A 17,923-nucleotide genomic window follows, 5' to 3' on the forward strand; every position below is an offset into this window, starting at 1 on the left:
TCCCCCAAAAATGAAATACCTAGAAATCAATTTAATGAAGGATGTAAAAGATCTCTACATTGAAAACTACAGTACTGTGGAAAAGGAGATACAAGCGGATATCAAAAAATGGAAAAATATCCTTTGCTCTTGGGTAGGAAGAACAAACATAGTGGAAGTGGCCAGACTCCCAAATTTGTTATACAGATTTAATGCTAGCCTGATCAAAATACCAATAGCATACCTCATAAAATTAGAGAAAACAATCTTAAAATTTATTTGGAAGCAGAAGAGACCTAGAAGAGTAAAGGCAATTTTGGGCAACAAAGGCAAGGCAGGAGGCATCACAAACCCTGACTTAAAATTATACTAAAGCTACTGTGATAAAACAGCATGGTACTGGCTGAAAAGGACCTGAAGATCAATGGAACAGATTAGAAGATGGAGAAACAACTGAAACAACTCCAGACACACTCAGCCACCTTATCGTTGAGACAGCTGCCAAACACATTCACTGGAAGAGAGACAGCCTCTTTAATAAATGGTGCTGGAAAAATTGGCTCTGCACATGCCAAAGATTAAAATTAGACCCATATCTTTCACCATGCACTAAACTAAATTCAAAATGGGTCAAAGATCTAAATATTTAAACAACATTAAATCTGCTGGAAGGTAGAATAGGTAAAACTCTTGAAGATATTGGCGTAGGCAAAGACTTTATGAAGAAAACCCTGATCCCACAGGAACTATCACAAAGAATCAACAACTGGAATCTCATCTTACTAAAAAACTATTGCACAGAAGAGAAACTACCAACAGAGTGAAGAGACAACCCACAATGTGGGGAAAAATGTTTTCCAGTTGTTCTTCAGACAAAGGATTACTACTGAGAACATATAAAGAACTCAAAATATCAGACCCCCCCACAAATTTAAGGACCCAACCCAAAAATGGGTATCTGAGATGAATACACATTTCTCAGATGAAGAAATAGAAACAGCAAATATATGAAAAAATGTTCAACATCATTGGTCATTTGAGAGATGCAAATTAAAACAACACTGAGGTTCCACCTCCCTCAGAAAGAATGGCTATCAGCAAGAAATCAACCAAGAACAAATGCTAGAGGGGCTGTGGGGAGAAAGGAACCCTACTCCACTGTTGGTGGGAGTGTAGACTGGTGCAACCACTGTGAAATCAGTGTGGAGATTTCTCAAAAAACTAGGGTTGGAGGTCCCATTTGACCCAGGTATTTCCCTGCTGGATAGCTTCCAGAAGAATTAAAAACATTATACCACAGTGATATATGTGCACCCATGTTTATAGCAGCACAATTTATAGTAGCTACATCTTGGAAACAACTCAAATGCCCATTAATAGAGGAGTGGATAAAAACTATCTGGTCTTTTTATACAATGGAGTACCACTCAACCATATAGAAAGATGAGACTGGAGACTTTTATAGATAAATGGATGCAACTAGAGACCATACTCATAAGTGAAAAAATCAGACACACATGTGTAAACACTATTGTCTCCCTAGTGTGAGAAACTAAAAGAATAAATAAGATACAAAATGTACAACAGATATTGTAAAGAGGGAAGAAACTGTTCAAAAGAAAAGAGAAACTGGGATAGGAGAAAGAAAAGAAAGAAGGAAAAAGGAAAAAAATACACACACACACACACACACAAGATAGTTAAGATAGTTATACTACTAATTCCTCTTAGTTCATTGAAAAGAAAAGTTGTGCTAATATTGCTTGGAGATATTCTGAGTAGCTAATTTAAGGTTAATTTTATGCAATGCATTAACCATTGTTACCCTTCTCTTATCTTGTTTTGAAATTTTGTTTTTTTTTCTCTTTAAAAAATGCATTATGTAGTTATACAGCAATGTGAGTTAGTACTCTGTCACACTGCTGAGGCAGATTCTAAAACACTAACTTACAAGGGTGAGGACTGTGTCTGAATAAAGTGGTTGTGGAGAAGAAAAGTCAGAAATGTTACAGAGAAGAGATGTTTAGTAAATCTTATAATCTTTTTAAAATTACACAATGGCATAATGTTTGAAAGCAAAGTAGATGTGTAGAGTGTAGTTATGTTTAATAAAATGTTGCATAATAAAATGTTGAAGGAGAGCTAAAGGTAGCCCAGATATCCCTCAATAGGAAAATGGAGACAGTGTTACGCTCATACAGTGGAATACTAATCAGCAGTCAAAGGAATGAACTAGCTCAAGCAGTAACATGGATGAATAGCAAGAATATTATGTTGAGTTACATAAGCCTTACACAGAAGAGCATATACTGTATGATCCCATTGATGAAGCTCTAGAACAGGCAGAACTAATCTGCTGGGACTAAACTTGGATCCATTATTACCACTGGGAAAGCAGATGAAACTTTCTGATGTGATAGTGGTCTGAATCTTGACAGGTTTGGGTGACATGGGTATATGTATTTCTTAAAACTCCTTGCATGGTCCATTTAAGATCTGTCCATTTCACCATGTGTAAATCTTACCTAAAAGTGTAAATATATAATCTTTGTTAATATGAGTGCTGGGGTTTTAGGGCTGACAAACACTGATGTCTGCAAGTTACTTTGAAATACATAAAATAGGATGAATTGATGGATGGATAGATAATCATATAGCCATGTATTGAAGCTAGTATAAAATATTGTTGAATCTAAGGGCTAGTACATGAGTGTCTATGATGTTGAGTTAAATAAGATACCTATATGCAATGCATTAACCTCCTTGCATGGTACATTTGAGATCTGTCCATTTCACCAGGTGTAAATCTTACCTAAAAATGTAAATATATAATCTTTATTAATATGAGTGCTGGTGTTTTCTATATTTGAAAATGTTTATCATAAAATGTTTGGGAAATTTGAAGGAACTTTCAATGCATACTAAATCTGTGGATGACTATGATTTGCCAAATGGGAATCAACAAAACACAGAGATTAAGAGGCTGGCACTGAAGTAGAACTTTGAGTTTTGATTGTATTAGTTGAATCTTTTATTGGTTTTGAGAACTGTGACAAGATGTAATAGGTTTTTTTCACCTATATAACATGAATAATAGCTATATAATAGCTTTATGAAGATTTAGTAGGGTAAATTATATAACAGCACTATCAAGATGTTTGGGACATAATGAGCTTTCAATAAAAATTACTTTAAAAAATCAAAAGAGTATTAAAAACAATGCAATTAAAAGCATAGTTTGATGTTCTGCAAGAGCCAATTCTAAGTAAAAATACTTCCTAACAATATAAAATGTATTTTTCAGTAACTTGCAAAGAGTAGAAATGATGAAAGTTAATTATTTTTGAATATTTAGTTTTTTTCACTTAAAATATAATATCCTAAAAAATTATGTTTCCTCATAAATTTTGTACCTTCAGAGCAGTTTGGTACATTTGTTGTGTTTTATTACCAAGATCTTGCAGTAGGAGATCAGGAAACAAAATGAGCAGAGATAGGAGCCCTACCCATAAAAAGTTTGCAGTGTGCAATGTAATATTTCCTTGTTATTCAGAAGAGAAACACCAGACCAAGCTGACAGGCTGAAATTTATGTTAGCTGTTTACTTTAGGTTACATTTTAAATAAGCAGACTCTAGACAGGAGATAGATGGAAGTCTCTAGAATAGTGTTACCCAACAGAACTCTCTACATCTGAGCTCTCCAGTGTGATAATTATTGTCACAGATGCCAGTAAATTACACATTGAAATATGCTAGTGTAGCTAAGAAATGACATTTTTCATTTTATTTAACCTTAATTTAGCCGCACATGGCTAGTGGCTACCAGATTATACAGTGCATTTCTTGAGTGTATTTCTCAAACTGAGGAAAAAGACCAGTTACTTTAAATTTCCAATCTGCTATAAACTACTATTTTTGTAGAATGCAATAAAAATGAAATGAAAAAAAGTCAAAGATATTCAGACCCCAGAACCCAGTGTTCTACCACTAAGCTTCATCACTGGTCCTGTTGTTTTGTTTTGTTTTGAGAAGGAGTCTCCCTAAGTTTTCCATACTGGCTTCAAATGTGGGATCTCTGCCTCTGGCTCCTGAGTAACTGGAATTACAGGCAAATGTCATCATGCTTGACAACTTTCTATTTATTAGATTCACCAAATATAAGATTACTCTGTGAAAACTTATAAAAATTTCTAAACACTATCAACTTCAAAATTTTATGTCACTATGTACAAATGAAAAATAGATGGGCAACGGTCTTGGACAACTCTTTGAACTAGGTAAAATCTCTTACTAAATGTACTTAAAAGGAATCCTTTCTTAAAACCAACTATTTATATTTAAGTTACTAGTATAGGTAATGTTTTAAAGTATAATTCAATAATACAGTTACTGATATAATACTTAACACTTTTGGTAGCAAGTGTTGTCTAGGACAGCTGAATATTGACAGTGCAATGTGGATAACTTCAAGGTGGACTGAGAAGGCTTATTTGATCCAGTGAAGCCATTTTTGCAGTTGATGTTGTAAGCAGAAAATTCTTTCCTTCTATAATGTTCAGCCCGATGTTTACAGCAGCCAAATTTGCTCAGCAACAGAAAGAAATCCCTTCGGAATGCTTTTGTGAAAACTGCATATAGAAATGGATTGGCACAAGAATTAACAGGATAAAAGAGAACCAGTAAAACTTTGGAGTTGGTTACGGTGATAAGAGGCACTTTGAAGGCGGCTGAGATGGCAAAAAAAGAGATGGGCGCCATGCAGGTGAAGTCAGTGAAGATGAGGACCGCCATTTTCTTAGCGATCTTGGTATCCTTGTTGGTAGCCATCAGCTCTGGATTCTGAACTGCAAAATAAATTTTAATGTAGCAGGCACAAATGATGATGAAGGCTGCCACATTGAATATCAGGATGGTCAATATGTAGACTTGTGAGACCGTGGTTTCCACATCCATAGGAAGGCAGATGCTGACCTTCATGTAGCTGCTGACACCCACCAGGGGCAGCATGGCAATGAGAGTTGAAAAGAGCCATCCTCCAAGCATAATTGGAATGGCGTGTCTCAATCGCAGCTTTTGGTCCAGCTGAACAGCGTAGGTGATGGTGTGCCATCTCTCTAGCGTGATGACTGTGAGGGTGTAGACGGAAAGTTCACTTGCAAACACGGTGAAAAAACCAGCAGCACTACACCCACTCCCTGTCTGCCAATCTATGGCATAGTTGTAGTACTGGCCCCTTGTTTGGGAATCAACTGAGGCAATGAGCAACAGATAGAGCCCCATGCAGAAGTCTGCAAAGGAGAGATTGCACATAAGGAAACGAGGCACTGTCAGTTTGTAACGACTGGTCAGGAGCACGAGGAGGACAGTCAGGTTTCCCATGATGGCCAGGACGTTAATCAGCCAAATCAGGACCCTGAGGAAGTCATAGCCCATAATGTCTTCACAGGGGTTAAAAGCATCTGGCTCCGGAGCACATCGCAGTGTCTTGGGTGAGCAGAAACCATAATCATAGTCCCAGCCACTCAGTTCACTTTCAGCAAAGATGGCAGAAAAACTGTAAGAAGAATATTGGCTTGATGTAAACTTGAGATTCTGAGTATTAAAAAATTCAATAATCAAAGGAGTCACTGGTGAGGAGGTAATACACTATTTTTCACAACCCTTAGGCTGTAACTACTTGTTAGATCTTTCTTGCTTATCTCTGTCTTCCTGAGAAACCACTTTGAAGATACCACCATGTATTACAGCAGCCATTGATATTTTCCTACTAATCTGTCCATAACTCTGTAATGTTTGTATTGTTCCTATGCTATTTCATAAATGGATGTATGTTTATTACTATGTGTTTCCTACAACAACTATTGAGAATAGTCAATGATTATTCAATTGGTCACTCATGTAAAGCTCTATTTGTTTTCTTTAGAAACCACTTTGAAGATACCAAAGTATAGTATAACAACCATTGATAATCTCCTACCACTTTTGTCTGTAACTCACTATTATTCGTCCATTTGTTTTCCTGAGAAATTATCTTGTAGATAACAATATGTAAAACAACAACCATTGATAATTTCCTACTACTTTGTCTGTAATTCAGTAAGCTCCCCTATTACTATGTTATCCTTCTTTCACTCTTTAAAATAAAAAAAATTCAATAATCATCTTTAGTATCTTTTCAATGCCCAATAAACAAAAGTATACAAAGCCACAACAGCCTCAGCCTTATGGTTATTTGTTAAACTATCTGATCTGATGGAGCTCCTTAAGAAGGGAATGAAAAGCCTCTTAGACTCTACGATATGTATCTGTCTAACATGCTGACGCAAAGACAATGAAACTATTTATGGGGGACGGTTTTCTTTGGAAAACAAATGCAGAGATACAATACACACTTGCTACACCTAAAAGCATCCTGTCTTGGCGTTTTCTTATGTGTTGTTTACCTCATGTAGTTGCCAACCAACCTGCTACCAAGCGGTTTGCAGCAGTGCACACGTGGGATCGGAAGGCCTGCGTTAAGACGTGACTGTGAGTGGACTGGTTTGTGTTTAAGTCCCTGGCTAATCAAGCAGCCTGACTGAGAAACAGAAATCAAAGACAGACTGCTGGAAACCTAGAAGCAGAGTTAGAACAGACATACACAATGGACAGAAATGATGGAAGTAGATGCCCATCGGAGGCGTAGGTCAGAGACTGCGCCTGTGGAAGGAACTGCCTCCTCTGCCCCTCCCCGCCGGCCTCACAGCTGCTCCCCGAGTTCACACTGTCGTCTTCTCTTATGGGGAAATTACATGAGTTTTCTTGAGATCCTTTCTCCGCTTTCAGCCATCTCCTCATTTCTACTGGTGTTTTCCCCTGGGAATGACCGCTCCTAAACACACATTGGGAATTTTACGTATCCAGCTCAAACCTTCCCTACGTTTTCAGTGGCTGTGAGGTAAAATCCAGACTCCTCCTGATGGCCCCCATGGGCCTCCTTGGTCTGGGTTCTGCTGCCTCTAGTCTGAAGTCAAAGGAGCAGCAGAGCTTCACGATTTAAGACGCAGGCTTTAGAGTGAGCCTGCCGGCTCTAGTCCTGGCACAGCTGCTTGCAGACTGCAGAAAGCTGGGATGTAAGTTGGCATCTTTGTACCTCAAGGTCCCCATATGCCAGATAAAAGGCCCACACCTTCCTTGTTAGGGTTAGGCTAGGAACTAAAGGCTTTAATGCATGCATTACTGCTTGCAAATCTCGTACAACTTTCCATTTGATCCTATTAAACAAGTTGTAGTTCTCTGGACGAAGTTCTGTTGCTCTGCTCCTCTGCCTTTGTATATTTTTCTTTTACCTGGCTATTTTCTTTCTCCATATGTCTGGTGAATTCTTCCTCATCCTTAAGGACAAGTTGCCCTGAATCCTTTCTTGATTCTACTCCCCAAGAAATTTACTATCCTTCCTGTCTGCTAGGGCTGCATTTAGTACCACTGCAGTGATCAGAACCTTGCAATTAATGGATGATAAATATCTGTCTGCTTTAACAGTCTCTTAGTATCCTGAAGACAAGGGCTTAGTTCTTACTTACTTCTGAAATCAAAGTGCCTAGCACAGTTTTGCCTCAGAGTGTCCACTTGATAAATGTTTGTGTCAGGAAGGATGATCCTGGATCTGACAGGAAGTGACGGGCTACAGGGACCATGTGCATGTTTGCATGTTCTGTATGACGCTGTAGGCTCAGCAAATTTCTCTTTGACCCTTCTCTGCTAACATAATCTCGGGAGCTTGGGAAATAGGTGCAGCTCCCCTGTGAAGGCCGTTACAAATATATATTTAACTGTGGAGCTCCTTACATTAAAATATTTTTCCCAAAAGAGAAAAGAAGGGGAAAATTATGTATATATGTATATGCACGAGAGCTAACATAGTTGTACTACTGACTTTTATTGCTTTATTGAAAGGAACAGTTAATGATTAATTGTTTGACCAATCTTACGTGTCTATATTTGTTTTCCTGAGTAACCTCTTTGAAGAAATCAATGTGTAATACAACAACCATTGTTAATTTCTTATCACTTTGTCTGAATTTCAGTATTGCTTGTATTGCTCTTGTGTTATTTTGTAAATGTATGTGTGTTTGTTAATATGTTCTCGTTCTTTTATTTTTTAAAGTAAAAACATATTTTTCCCAACTCGCAAGACTTCTCAAATTCTGTATTAGGTGTGTACCTAATTTAATGGGTGGAATAGAATACCTAAGGGGAAACCCCACAATTTTTTAAAGAAGGCAAAACCAGTGACTTAGGACTCCAAAAAGATGTTAAGATAGTGTAGGGCCAACTTTGGAACTAGAGAAGGTCTGGTGTTATCTATATACAGAACACCTAGGTACCCCATCCATTTGGTTATTAAATACAGTATCTTTGCAAACAGATTTGTCTTCATATCACAGATACCAATTACTATTTTGGTCTTTAAAAAAAGAAGGTGGTTATAAGGAACTGTTAGAGAAATAGAGCATTCTCAGCATTAGATGCTTACAGACCATCTCATTGAATGCTTACTTTATTAGTAAGGAAACCAGGATTAAAGACCATGAGAAACTTGCGCAAAGTCTGCCAGGGAAACGGTTACAGCATGAGGTCTCCCCATCCACAGCTCAGAAACTTTTCCTTTATGCTTTCCTGTTTGTCAGTCAGTGCTCTTCAAAGCGTGGTCCTTGGACCCCCTCCTTCAGAACCACTACGGTGTTTGTTAAAATGCAGATTTCCGGCTTTATCCCAAGTTGTACTGATTTCAAATCTCTAGGGACAGAGAGAGCCCAGAAACCTGCATTTTTAAGAAAATTCTTTGGATGATTCATATAAAATAGTCAAAAATCAGATAAAAATGTTCCAACTGTTGCTGCCTTGATTTCCTGTACCTCTTTCCTCTAATCAAAACATTTCACCTGCTAGAAGCACTAATTTGAAACTTCTAAATCTTTTGCCATGGTTTCTGGGTGAATTTAAGTCAATAAATGTGTTCCCACCCTTCTTCTCCCTTGGTCTTTTGCCCTTTCTCCTTCTTCCCTAAGAGGCATATGTCTAACAGTTTTTCTCCTTGGTGCTTGGTCTTCAGACTGAATACCCACCTGATTCTACTTCCTCTTGTGTCCTGGGATGGCTCCTGAGGGCAGCATGGTGCCTATTGACAAAGCCCAGCAGGAGAAATCTTTACTACCGGAGGCTATGACAGTGGTGTGAATGGACTCACAGGGCCTAACAGAAGCAGAAGTAGCAGCACCACTGCTCCAGTCAGAGAAAGAAGAAAGACGACAATTTTAGGAGGATGATAGGACAGCCCTAGTGTGAGAGACACCATGTCAGCTTGCGGTACACAGGTAAGGCTTGGTGGCTGGTTATAGAATTTTTAAGCTCTAGGGGCTCAGGAATGGCTCTCTGGTGGGAAATAGGAGGTAGGGGATTTATAAGAAAATGCTTTCCCAGAGAGCCATTTTGTTCTCAGGATTTTAAAAATACATTTTCAGAACTATTGCCAAACCAAATTAATTGTTTTTTCAGTAGAGCTGAGTACATACATAACTTCATAGGGAACCACTTAACTTAGAATATATATTAATTTCAGATAGTCTGGGGATGCTAGAGATTAGGGAACTTGGGTTACAGCGGTGTTAGCATAGCACACTCCGGGGAAGGCTCCTTTGGAAAGGCTTGGGGCAGGGGCTGATGAGGACTGTCGAGGGTGAGCTGCAGTCCCTCTTCCCCTGAAAGCCGCCCTGTGGTGTTACACTGACTGTCCCCAGAACTGTTACCATCGACTGTTCCTGCTGGTGACTATAAAGCATATAGGACATAAAGAGAGGAGTGGAAAGGGTGTAGAGAAGAAACTGGAGGATAGATAGTGTCAGAGTCAAAGAAGAGGAAGAGGAGACAGGAACACCCACCCTCTTTAAGAACTCCTCCACTCTCAGGGTTCTGAGAGCCAAGTGCTATTTCTGCTCTTCCTTATAGATGGAGAAAAAAGTCTCAAAAAGGCAACAGGGATGTTACCACCCAGGGTTCATATCCAGCTCCAAGGAGCTCCAAAGTCCAGGGTCTTTCTACCATAACCCTTGCTATGTCTGTATAACTCAGAGATGAGGGGAGGAGATAAAAGAAATTGGCAAGGGATCTTAGAGGGCCATTTGGTTTTGTAGTTTTAAGCACACATAGGAAGAATAACAAAATTTCTGACTCTCAGTAAATGTGGAATGGGGCACTGATTATTTTGAAGTGTGCTCTTCTATGATAGCAGGTAAGTGAACTGTCAAAGCAGCCAGCATTTAAAGGAGGGAAAATGTTGAACATTAGTCAGCAGAACTGAAATATAGCTTCTATCCAGGGCATGACGGTGACGGCATTCAGATTATTTGTGAACTCTGGAGCATCACGGTCAGGGTGGCCTTAGCCTCTTTGAAGGGAAATGGCAAATTCTAAGGACTTTGAGATCAGTTACTATTTGTGGATTGCTGATCATGTGATTAGTTAAGATTCTTACAAGTTAGGGGCTGGGGATTTAGCTCAGCAGCACAGCACCTGCCTGGCAAGCACAAGGTCATGAGTTCGATTCCCGGTACCGGAAAAAAACCAAAAAAAAAAAAAAAAAGATTCTTACAAGTAAAGCTACCATTTAGACCCACGTTTGGTGATAGTCAAATATTTGCAAATAATATAATTTCTTTAGAATTTAATATAACTGTAGAATGGACATTTAAGTACATTTTAAAAAGAATTTTTCTTTTGTTTTTTAAGAAAAGAAAAGCTGAAAAATATACCCATATAACTAGATGTAAATTCCCATTTCAAACTATTAAAAAATACCTTGCAAAGATCCTCCTAGCCAAGACTTTTATCAGAAGAAAATTACTGGCACTGAAAATAATAAAGTGCACACAGAACAAAATATAAATTCCTGAGTTTCTTTGCATGCGAATACTTACAGTGTTTCATTATTTGGTCTTCTTGCTGTGCTTTCACATTGTTTGGAAAAATTTTCAAAAATAGGAAATGAAAAATTCTGTCTGAAAGAGAAGTAAAAAAAAAAAAAAAAACCACAGTTGAGCTTTCATTCTTTAAACCTGATCGTGTCTATGTATGCTTTGTTCATCTAGATTCTTCACCTATTCCCCGGGCAGCGCTGGGCCCCGCACCATTGTCCTAGCTGAAATGCTTCCTGAGGGGCGAGGGAAGCCTTGTGAATCATCAGCAGAGTGCTTCCAGCTTACACAGAGGGCTTCAGAATGCCAAGTGTTCTGTGTGGGCTCTCGAGATGAAAAACTTAAATTTGTCACACTGAATCGTGGATTTTTCAATGCTTATTAAAAGCTCCCTTTCTTGTGTATTAAAGTTTGCTCCTTTCCACGCTCCCCTCCCTGTTGGCCTTGATTAACAATCATACGGAGTCCATGGCTTTGAATAGAAACCGGGACTCTTTCGTAAGGATTTGCAGATGCTGGGTAGCACATCATGCTGTGAATTTTAGGTCTTTTTGCTTATGCCCAGGAACACGGATGGGAGCTCTCGACGCTGCCATCTTTGCCTCAAGTTTAGCTTATGGGGGGTGGGGGACAGAAAATAAAAGCACGCCTGAGCTTGCCTGAGGGAGTTTTAATCTAGGGATGAAAAACCTAAGGCAGGTACAAAAATGAGGAGAACTAGGGCAGAGCACAGCAGCTGCGAAAGCCTCGGCTTTTGCTGAGGAGGAAGGAGAAACAAACAGTTCCGTCGGGACGTTCTCTGTGGTTCTCCTCCGATATCAGCGAGACAGTTCTGGCAGGAAAAACTTCGCACAAGATCGGAAAGGTGGGGAACGTGTCAGAGCAACTTGACCTACTGGACTTTCAAAAATTAATAAACTTGGACCAAAATGTGTTGTGTGTGTACTGCGGGCTCCGTATCTGACACAGGCTTATTGTGTGTAGATAAACTCACGGACAACAGGAAATACGGATGTTGTTGGCCTTCTAATGATAACACTGGGTTCTTTTCACTCTGCCTTTTTTGGAATGTTATCACAGATGCCAGGGAAGTCCCGGGGGCTGGGTGTCCAGGCAGCAGTGTATATCTGCCAGGGGAGGGGCGATGGAAAGTTTGTGTAAACATTCCACAGGCCCAGCTGGGGGCTGTTCATCTTCACTGGCATCCAAGGTCTTGAGCTTTAGGGACACGGGGGAGTCAGTGAAAGCTGCAGCCCCCGTCAGGATAACCTCTGGGTAACTGCATTCCCTCTTCCGGTCTCACTCTGACCCGGGCCCATAACTGCACAGTTCTTTCTTTCCTAGCTAGAAGTAGTCTCTTGCATCTACTAGATGAAAAAGTCTTGAATGATAATTTTCCACCTGCGTAATTTCAGAAGGGAAGTGGCCTCTTTACAAGTGTAGGATCCACTTTATCAAGAATCGTCACGTCTGTCACCAGCTTTGCTTACTTCTGGACCACCCATGACCCTGGGGCCAGGCTGATAATTTCCATGGCAAATCGCGTGATCTCGCTCCAAGTGGCTTGCTGTTGCTGCCCCCCATGCCCCGGGCCTCATATACGTTAGTGATGTCCTTTTAAATTCTCCGTGGCTCCCCGTGGCCTCACACCTGGAGCTGGTCCAGCCCTCACGGTCCGCTTCTCCCAGGCTTCCCCTCCGGGCTCCTCTCCCTCCACACACTCACGAGTGTGTTCCGGTGTTTCTGGGGACGTCCGTGTAGTATCTGAAGCCTCAGCGCTTTCACAAGAGCCGCTCCGTCCCCGTGCCACGCTCCTGCCCACGCCTGCCCTCCCACCTCCTCCTGTAGGAAGCCTTCCAAACCCCGGTGCCATGGAAAAGCTTCCCGTACGCCTGTGGAGCGCTCTGCCCGCTCTCAACTGCGGCGCCGCGGCTGCGTGCAGCACAGGTACCCGCTGTCCCGCTGCCTCCTCTCGGAGGGCTGGGAGGAGCGCCTCCTATCTTGCCACCTGCAGACCGGGCACAATGTCTGGAACATGCTAAGTGCTCAGTAAACAGTCTTTAAAGCTCAGTGATGGGTGCGTGACTCCGAACACAGAAGTGTTTTGTCTCCTCAGCTCCCCCCGATCTTCAGGGAGAAGTGAGTTTCTCTACGCATGGCACAGGTAATACGTGCTGGCTGATTAGTTATAAATGGGTTGATTCCAGAGAGGGACAGCAGCGGCTCGGAATCACGTTCTCAGTGCCTTATCTAATGGGCTGATTGAGAACGTCTCGGCAGGCGGAGGTAAAGGCCCTTCGGTGCTTTTCCTGCTGTGAGCTGTGACTCTGTGGGTCGGGAAAACCATAGGGTGTGTCCAGACTGGCCGCGGAGACAAGCATGAATCAGAATGCAGTGGAACGGACAGGACAGGGTGTATCACACCTTTTAAAAGTTAAATACTGGGTTACTATGTTTCAGTTACAAGAATGCCAAACAGGTGTTTCTTACTATGCATCTCAGACAAAAGAATCTAGAAAACATGCTCCAGAGAGGGAAGGACATCCGCCACCTGCCACTCGTTCTGGAGTGAGGCGAGTCAGCGAGATTCTTTCTGCTGGACACACACCCGGCAGGAACTCCTGCCCCTTCTGCTTGCGTACTAAGTGGACCCTCAGGCTGTGGCTGTAGCACAGGTGCTTGTCTAGCACGCACGGCCTGGGCTCCATGCCCAGCACACAAAGGAAAAGCATAAGCTAATCCTTAGGGAGCTAGGATTCTGATTTGAAATTAAAGATGCTCTTCTTTTGGGAGAAAAACCATTTTTTGATAAAACCCCTGACTAAAGTATTTTTGTTTTACCCTCTTGAGCCTAATTCTCCCACTTCCTTAAATCGCTGTTAAGGACTAGAACTAAGTGATCTTTGAGATACCAGTTTTTTACTCCATTTTGCAACTGCTAAGCCAGAAGGAGCTGCAGAGGTCATTTAGCTGCAGGGTGAATCAACCATTTGACAGCACTTTTCTTAAGGAAACAGGACAGTAATTTTGGTTGGTTTGTTTTGGTCTATGTGAAAGTGACCCTAGAGCTATAGAGTTGGCCGGGAAGGCCAGGAGCGAAAGGGCGGAGAGCTGCCTACAGGTGCCTAGTTTTGAGATTCTGCCACAGCTGGGCGGGCTTTCCCTTTGGTTTTTACTTACTCTTTGGTTGGCAAGTTCCTAAAAGCACAGCAGTGGCTGGGGTAAGTCAGCGTGGCGTCCAGGAGATTGGTAAATTTTTCTCTCGATGGCAATTTTTTTAGAGAATAGGATGATGTGGCGATTAGCGTCTGAATGGACTCCAGTCCGTGGCTCGGCAGGGCCTGCAATTTGGTGGAAGAAATATCCCTGAACAATAAAGGGAAGGAAGGCTTTTTATTTATTAATTTTATACCTTTGACGCAGAGAATGGAACTTCCCCTCCACAACCGTCTTTCTCAGCTTCTGAGAAATCTTGTCTCCATTTTCCTCTCCCCCTAACTCCCCTTTTCAGTTACTCTCATTAATATCTGAATTCAAAAGAGTGATTGTGTGGTTTCTTTCTCATATGCACCGCATTCTGCTTTTCCGGGTTGAGTACAGCTCCCTGCACCTGCCACACGTGCATTAGCATTTCTGTCTTTCCCTCTCCTGGTTCCTTTCTCCCACGTTCCTTCTCCCTCTTCCCTCTTAGCAGAAGTGAAATAACTATTTGCTTCCTAAGACAGCAGGCACATGCAGTGACATGAGCTTTTGTGCTGTACCCCAGGGGGAAATACTCAGGGCTTCACACGCCTCAGGCTTTGATCGATCAAGCCCTGCAGGGGAGGTGTTCACGGAGCACAGGCTGGTTACCCTGTTAGGAGCTGCCGTGTGGCGTTAGCCATCATCTGCCTGGGAAGCAGAATGTGCGGTCTCTCACGGCAAGCCGGACTCATCGTCCAAAGGAAGCAAACCGTCCGCCACGCAAGCAGAGCCGGGTGGAAGGCTCAGCCTTTGTAAACAAGGTCCTGCATGTTTTATTAGACTTGAGGCAACGTTCAAGAAAATTTTAAACACATTCCATATCAGGAGGAAGTCACTGGGAAGTAAAAAATTTGACCATTTTTTGGTGGCTGTTGCTGCTGCCCCAGGAAGCTTTCCAGCGGCACAAAGGTCCCCTGCTCCCAGCGCATGCCAGGGGCTCACCAGGCGATGGGTAGAGGAACGTGACAGCCTGGCCTGAAGCCTGAGCAGACTTTTAGAGAGACACAGAGGCGGCAGAGCCTACCCAGTCACGCCTTCCCCTGCTGCGTGTTTGTGTCCAGCCAGGTAACCTGGGCCCTCGCCCTGCAGTGCAGAGCTCCTGCCTCATGCGTGCGAAGGATGAAGCGCAGGACTCTGCAGATTTGGGGTTCGCTTTTGTTTTTGAGTGGGTACATTTAAAACGAGGATTTGAGAAATGGCAAAGCCTCATTACAAAAGAGTGGCTCTCTGAAAGTGAGTTTTCAACTTCAGGGACACACCAGGGAAGGAAATATGCTGGGATAGAAGTGTTTCCAGATACTGTTCCAATCCTGGAGGTCAGATGGAGCACCTGCTCAGGAAGGAGAAGACCTAGTCTGGCCTGCAGTAGCTACAGTCATTCAGAAGCGGCCCACCAAGCACCTCTTCAAGACTGACACACAGGGCATCTGTGACTACACTAACTCACTCATGCTCTGACCCTGACACGGTAACTGGACAAGTCTTGGCAGTGGACGGAGAGCCTGAGGCAGCTCTCTGCCCTGTGGTCTGCAGGGTGTGCCAGGCTGGGCAGTATCTGGCTGACCTGCAAGACGGAGTCTGGTTTACTTTTAACATGAGCCATCTGGATAGGGACCCTTCCAGTTGGGTCGCCAGAGCTGGGGGGCTGAAGAGAAAGCAGGAGGCGGAGCCCGAGCTGGGGGGAGCCCTAAGGGAGCAGAAGTCGTGAGGCTGAGCAGAGTGTAGAGAGAGTTAGGATGGACAGTGGTAGAAGTCAGGAAGTGGGGTCAGGAATTTCACTGGAGGGTGGTAGGAAGTCGAGTCCGCGTCAGTACTGGTGAGGGCTAGGAAGTGGATGAAATCAGGAATGGAGGGCGGCAGGATTTAGGAACCGGACCAGCGGTGGCGAACCTACGGCACGCATGCCACGGTGGGCACGCAGAGCGCCCTCTGCCAGCATGCGAGTCAAGTCGCCCCAGCCAGGCTTTGACAAATTATCAGCACGCACACAACAGCAAAGACCACATTAGTGGTGCCAGAGCACGCCAAGTGCAAACTTCCATGTCTCAACAAAAAGCCACTTGTATCACTGGAAGCTCGGTTACCGTGTTTTTCTTTGAAGACACAAGATGTTAATGTATGAGTTGTGTTTTCTAAACTGAAACCTCAGTATCCAGGTTTAAGTGTAGCATTGGTCCAGGGCTGCCGTCTGGGCACTTGCCTCTAAAAGGCTCCAATCCCTGAACTCGAGACGGCCTGGTCTTGACAGTGAGTGGGAGGCAGAGAAGGAGATCAAGAGTCAGTCGCGGGTGGGAGTCAGGAAGTAGACTCGGAAGCTGCCAGTGGCAGGCAGGCAGGAGTCTGGGGTTTGACGGGAGCAGGGTCTTGCCTACAAAGAGCGGCCAGTACGTTCATTTCCTTCCTCCTCAGGGAAAAGGGACAGCCCCGATGGCAGCCCCAGGCCCCGCGACCCTGGCGCTTGCACACTTGTCCTGTGTCCCCTGCTGTCCCCTTTGCTCACCCTGCCATACTGGCTTCCTTGCTGCTCTTTACAAAGACAAGACAGGATCCCGCCCCGGGCCTCAGCTTCCACTACCTGCTCTCAAGGCTGCTTTCCCCAAGGACGCCCTCATCACTGGCTCTTTCATTATTTTCACTGTCACAGGCATTGGCTTAAATGGTACTTTTTCTGGTGGTCTTCTCTAGCCATCCTCTTTAAGAGGGTAGCCGCCCCTTTCCAGAATGCGTTTCCCCCCAACCAGCGGAAGTTCCCTCCTCTACAACCAGTACTACGCAATGTATTTTAGAAACTGTTGATGTTAGCGGTACATTTTAGATATAGTGACCACATGCACCACAGGGAATTTGTTCTGATGTGGAATACATCTTGCTGCTGCTTCTCTCCGTTCTCCTTTGCTCCCTTCATCCCCTCCTCCCCTCCTTATTTAGAAAGCTTTGTTTCCATTTTCCTCCTATTTTTTTTTCTTGTCTTTTCTTTTCCTTCTCTCCCTGCCCTTGTTCCTCTTCCCATTTGAACATTTTCTTCCCATTTCCCAATATTAATTGTGCATTTTGGTCCGTTTTTACACTTTGGGTTTTTCACATCGGAGAAACCATGTGATATTTGAACACGGTGTTCGACTTATTTCACATAAGAATATGGTCTCGGGGTGCATCCATTTACCTACAAATGTCTCAGGCTTATCTTTTCTATGGTAGAGTACTGCTCCACTGTATAAAAAGAACCACATCTTTTTTATCCATTCATTGGTTAATGGGCATGTGGCCTGTTTCCAATATTTAGCTATTACGAACTGTGCCCCTATAAACATGGGTGCACAAATATTGCTGTCGCATGATGCTTTTAATTCTTCTGGGAAGATACCAAGAAGGGGAATAGCTGGGTCAAATGGAACCTCTAGTCCTAGTTTTTTGAGGAATCTCCACAGTGATTTCCACAGTGGTGGGGAAAAAAAGAATCCAGATGTATCATGCACAGGTACAAATTCCCTATGATGATTGTGGTCATTATGTAATTCTAAAATGCACCAATAAACTTAATTAAAAACATCTACCTGTTGAAGTTGAATCCCTTGTACCTCAGGATATGATCTTATCTGGAGATACTCATTACAGGGATAAGCAAGTTAAACTGAGGTGAGTAGGGTGTGCCCTGACCCAGTATGCCCATGTCCTTATGAAAAGGTGGAGTTTGGGTCAAACACACACACACACACACACACACACACACACACACACACACACACAC

General features: G+C 42.8%; 1 protein-coding gene and 1 long non-coding RNA gene across 6 annotated transcripts in view; one reads left to right on the top strand and one right to left on the bottom strand.

The window, feature by feature from the left end:
- Positions 1-2,997: 2,997 nt before the first annotated feature.
- Positions 2,998-17,923, bottom strand: part of Lhcgr (luteinizing hormone/choriogonadotropin receptor) — a 57,735-nt gene continuing 42,809 nt past the window's right edge. For all 5 annotated transcript variants that reach the window (XM_013517565.1, XM_005391008.2, XM_013517567.1 and 2 more), the window contains 3 exons: positions 14,113-14,298; positions 10,936-11,016; positions 2,998-5,534 (listed from right to left, as the gene is read on the bottom strand). In XM_013517565.1, the coding sequence (XP_013373019.1) occupies positions 4,382-5,534; positions 10,936-11,016; positions 14,113-14,298 (1,420 nt within the window). In that variant the 3' untranslated portion in view covers positions 2,998-4,381. The remainder of the gene's footprint in view (positions 5,535-10,935; positions 11,017-14,112; positions 14,299-17,923) is intronic.
- On the top strand, positions 9,079-11,361 carry LOC102023199. Its single transcript, XR_262084.1, has 2 exons — positions 9,079-9,336; positions 11,107-11,361. It is a non-coding gene; the product is annotated as an uncharacterized LOC102023199 (long non-coding RNA).

The sequence above is a fragment of the Chinchilla lanigera genome, unplaced genomic scaffold, assembly GCF_000276665.1.
Source record: "Chinchilla lanigera isolate Chin_1 unplaced genomic scaffold, ChiLan1.0 scaffold00040, whole genome shotgun sequence".
NCBI lineage: Eukaryota > Metazoa > Chordata > Mammalia > Rodentia > Chinchillidae > Chinchilla > Chinchilla lanigera.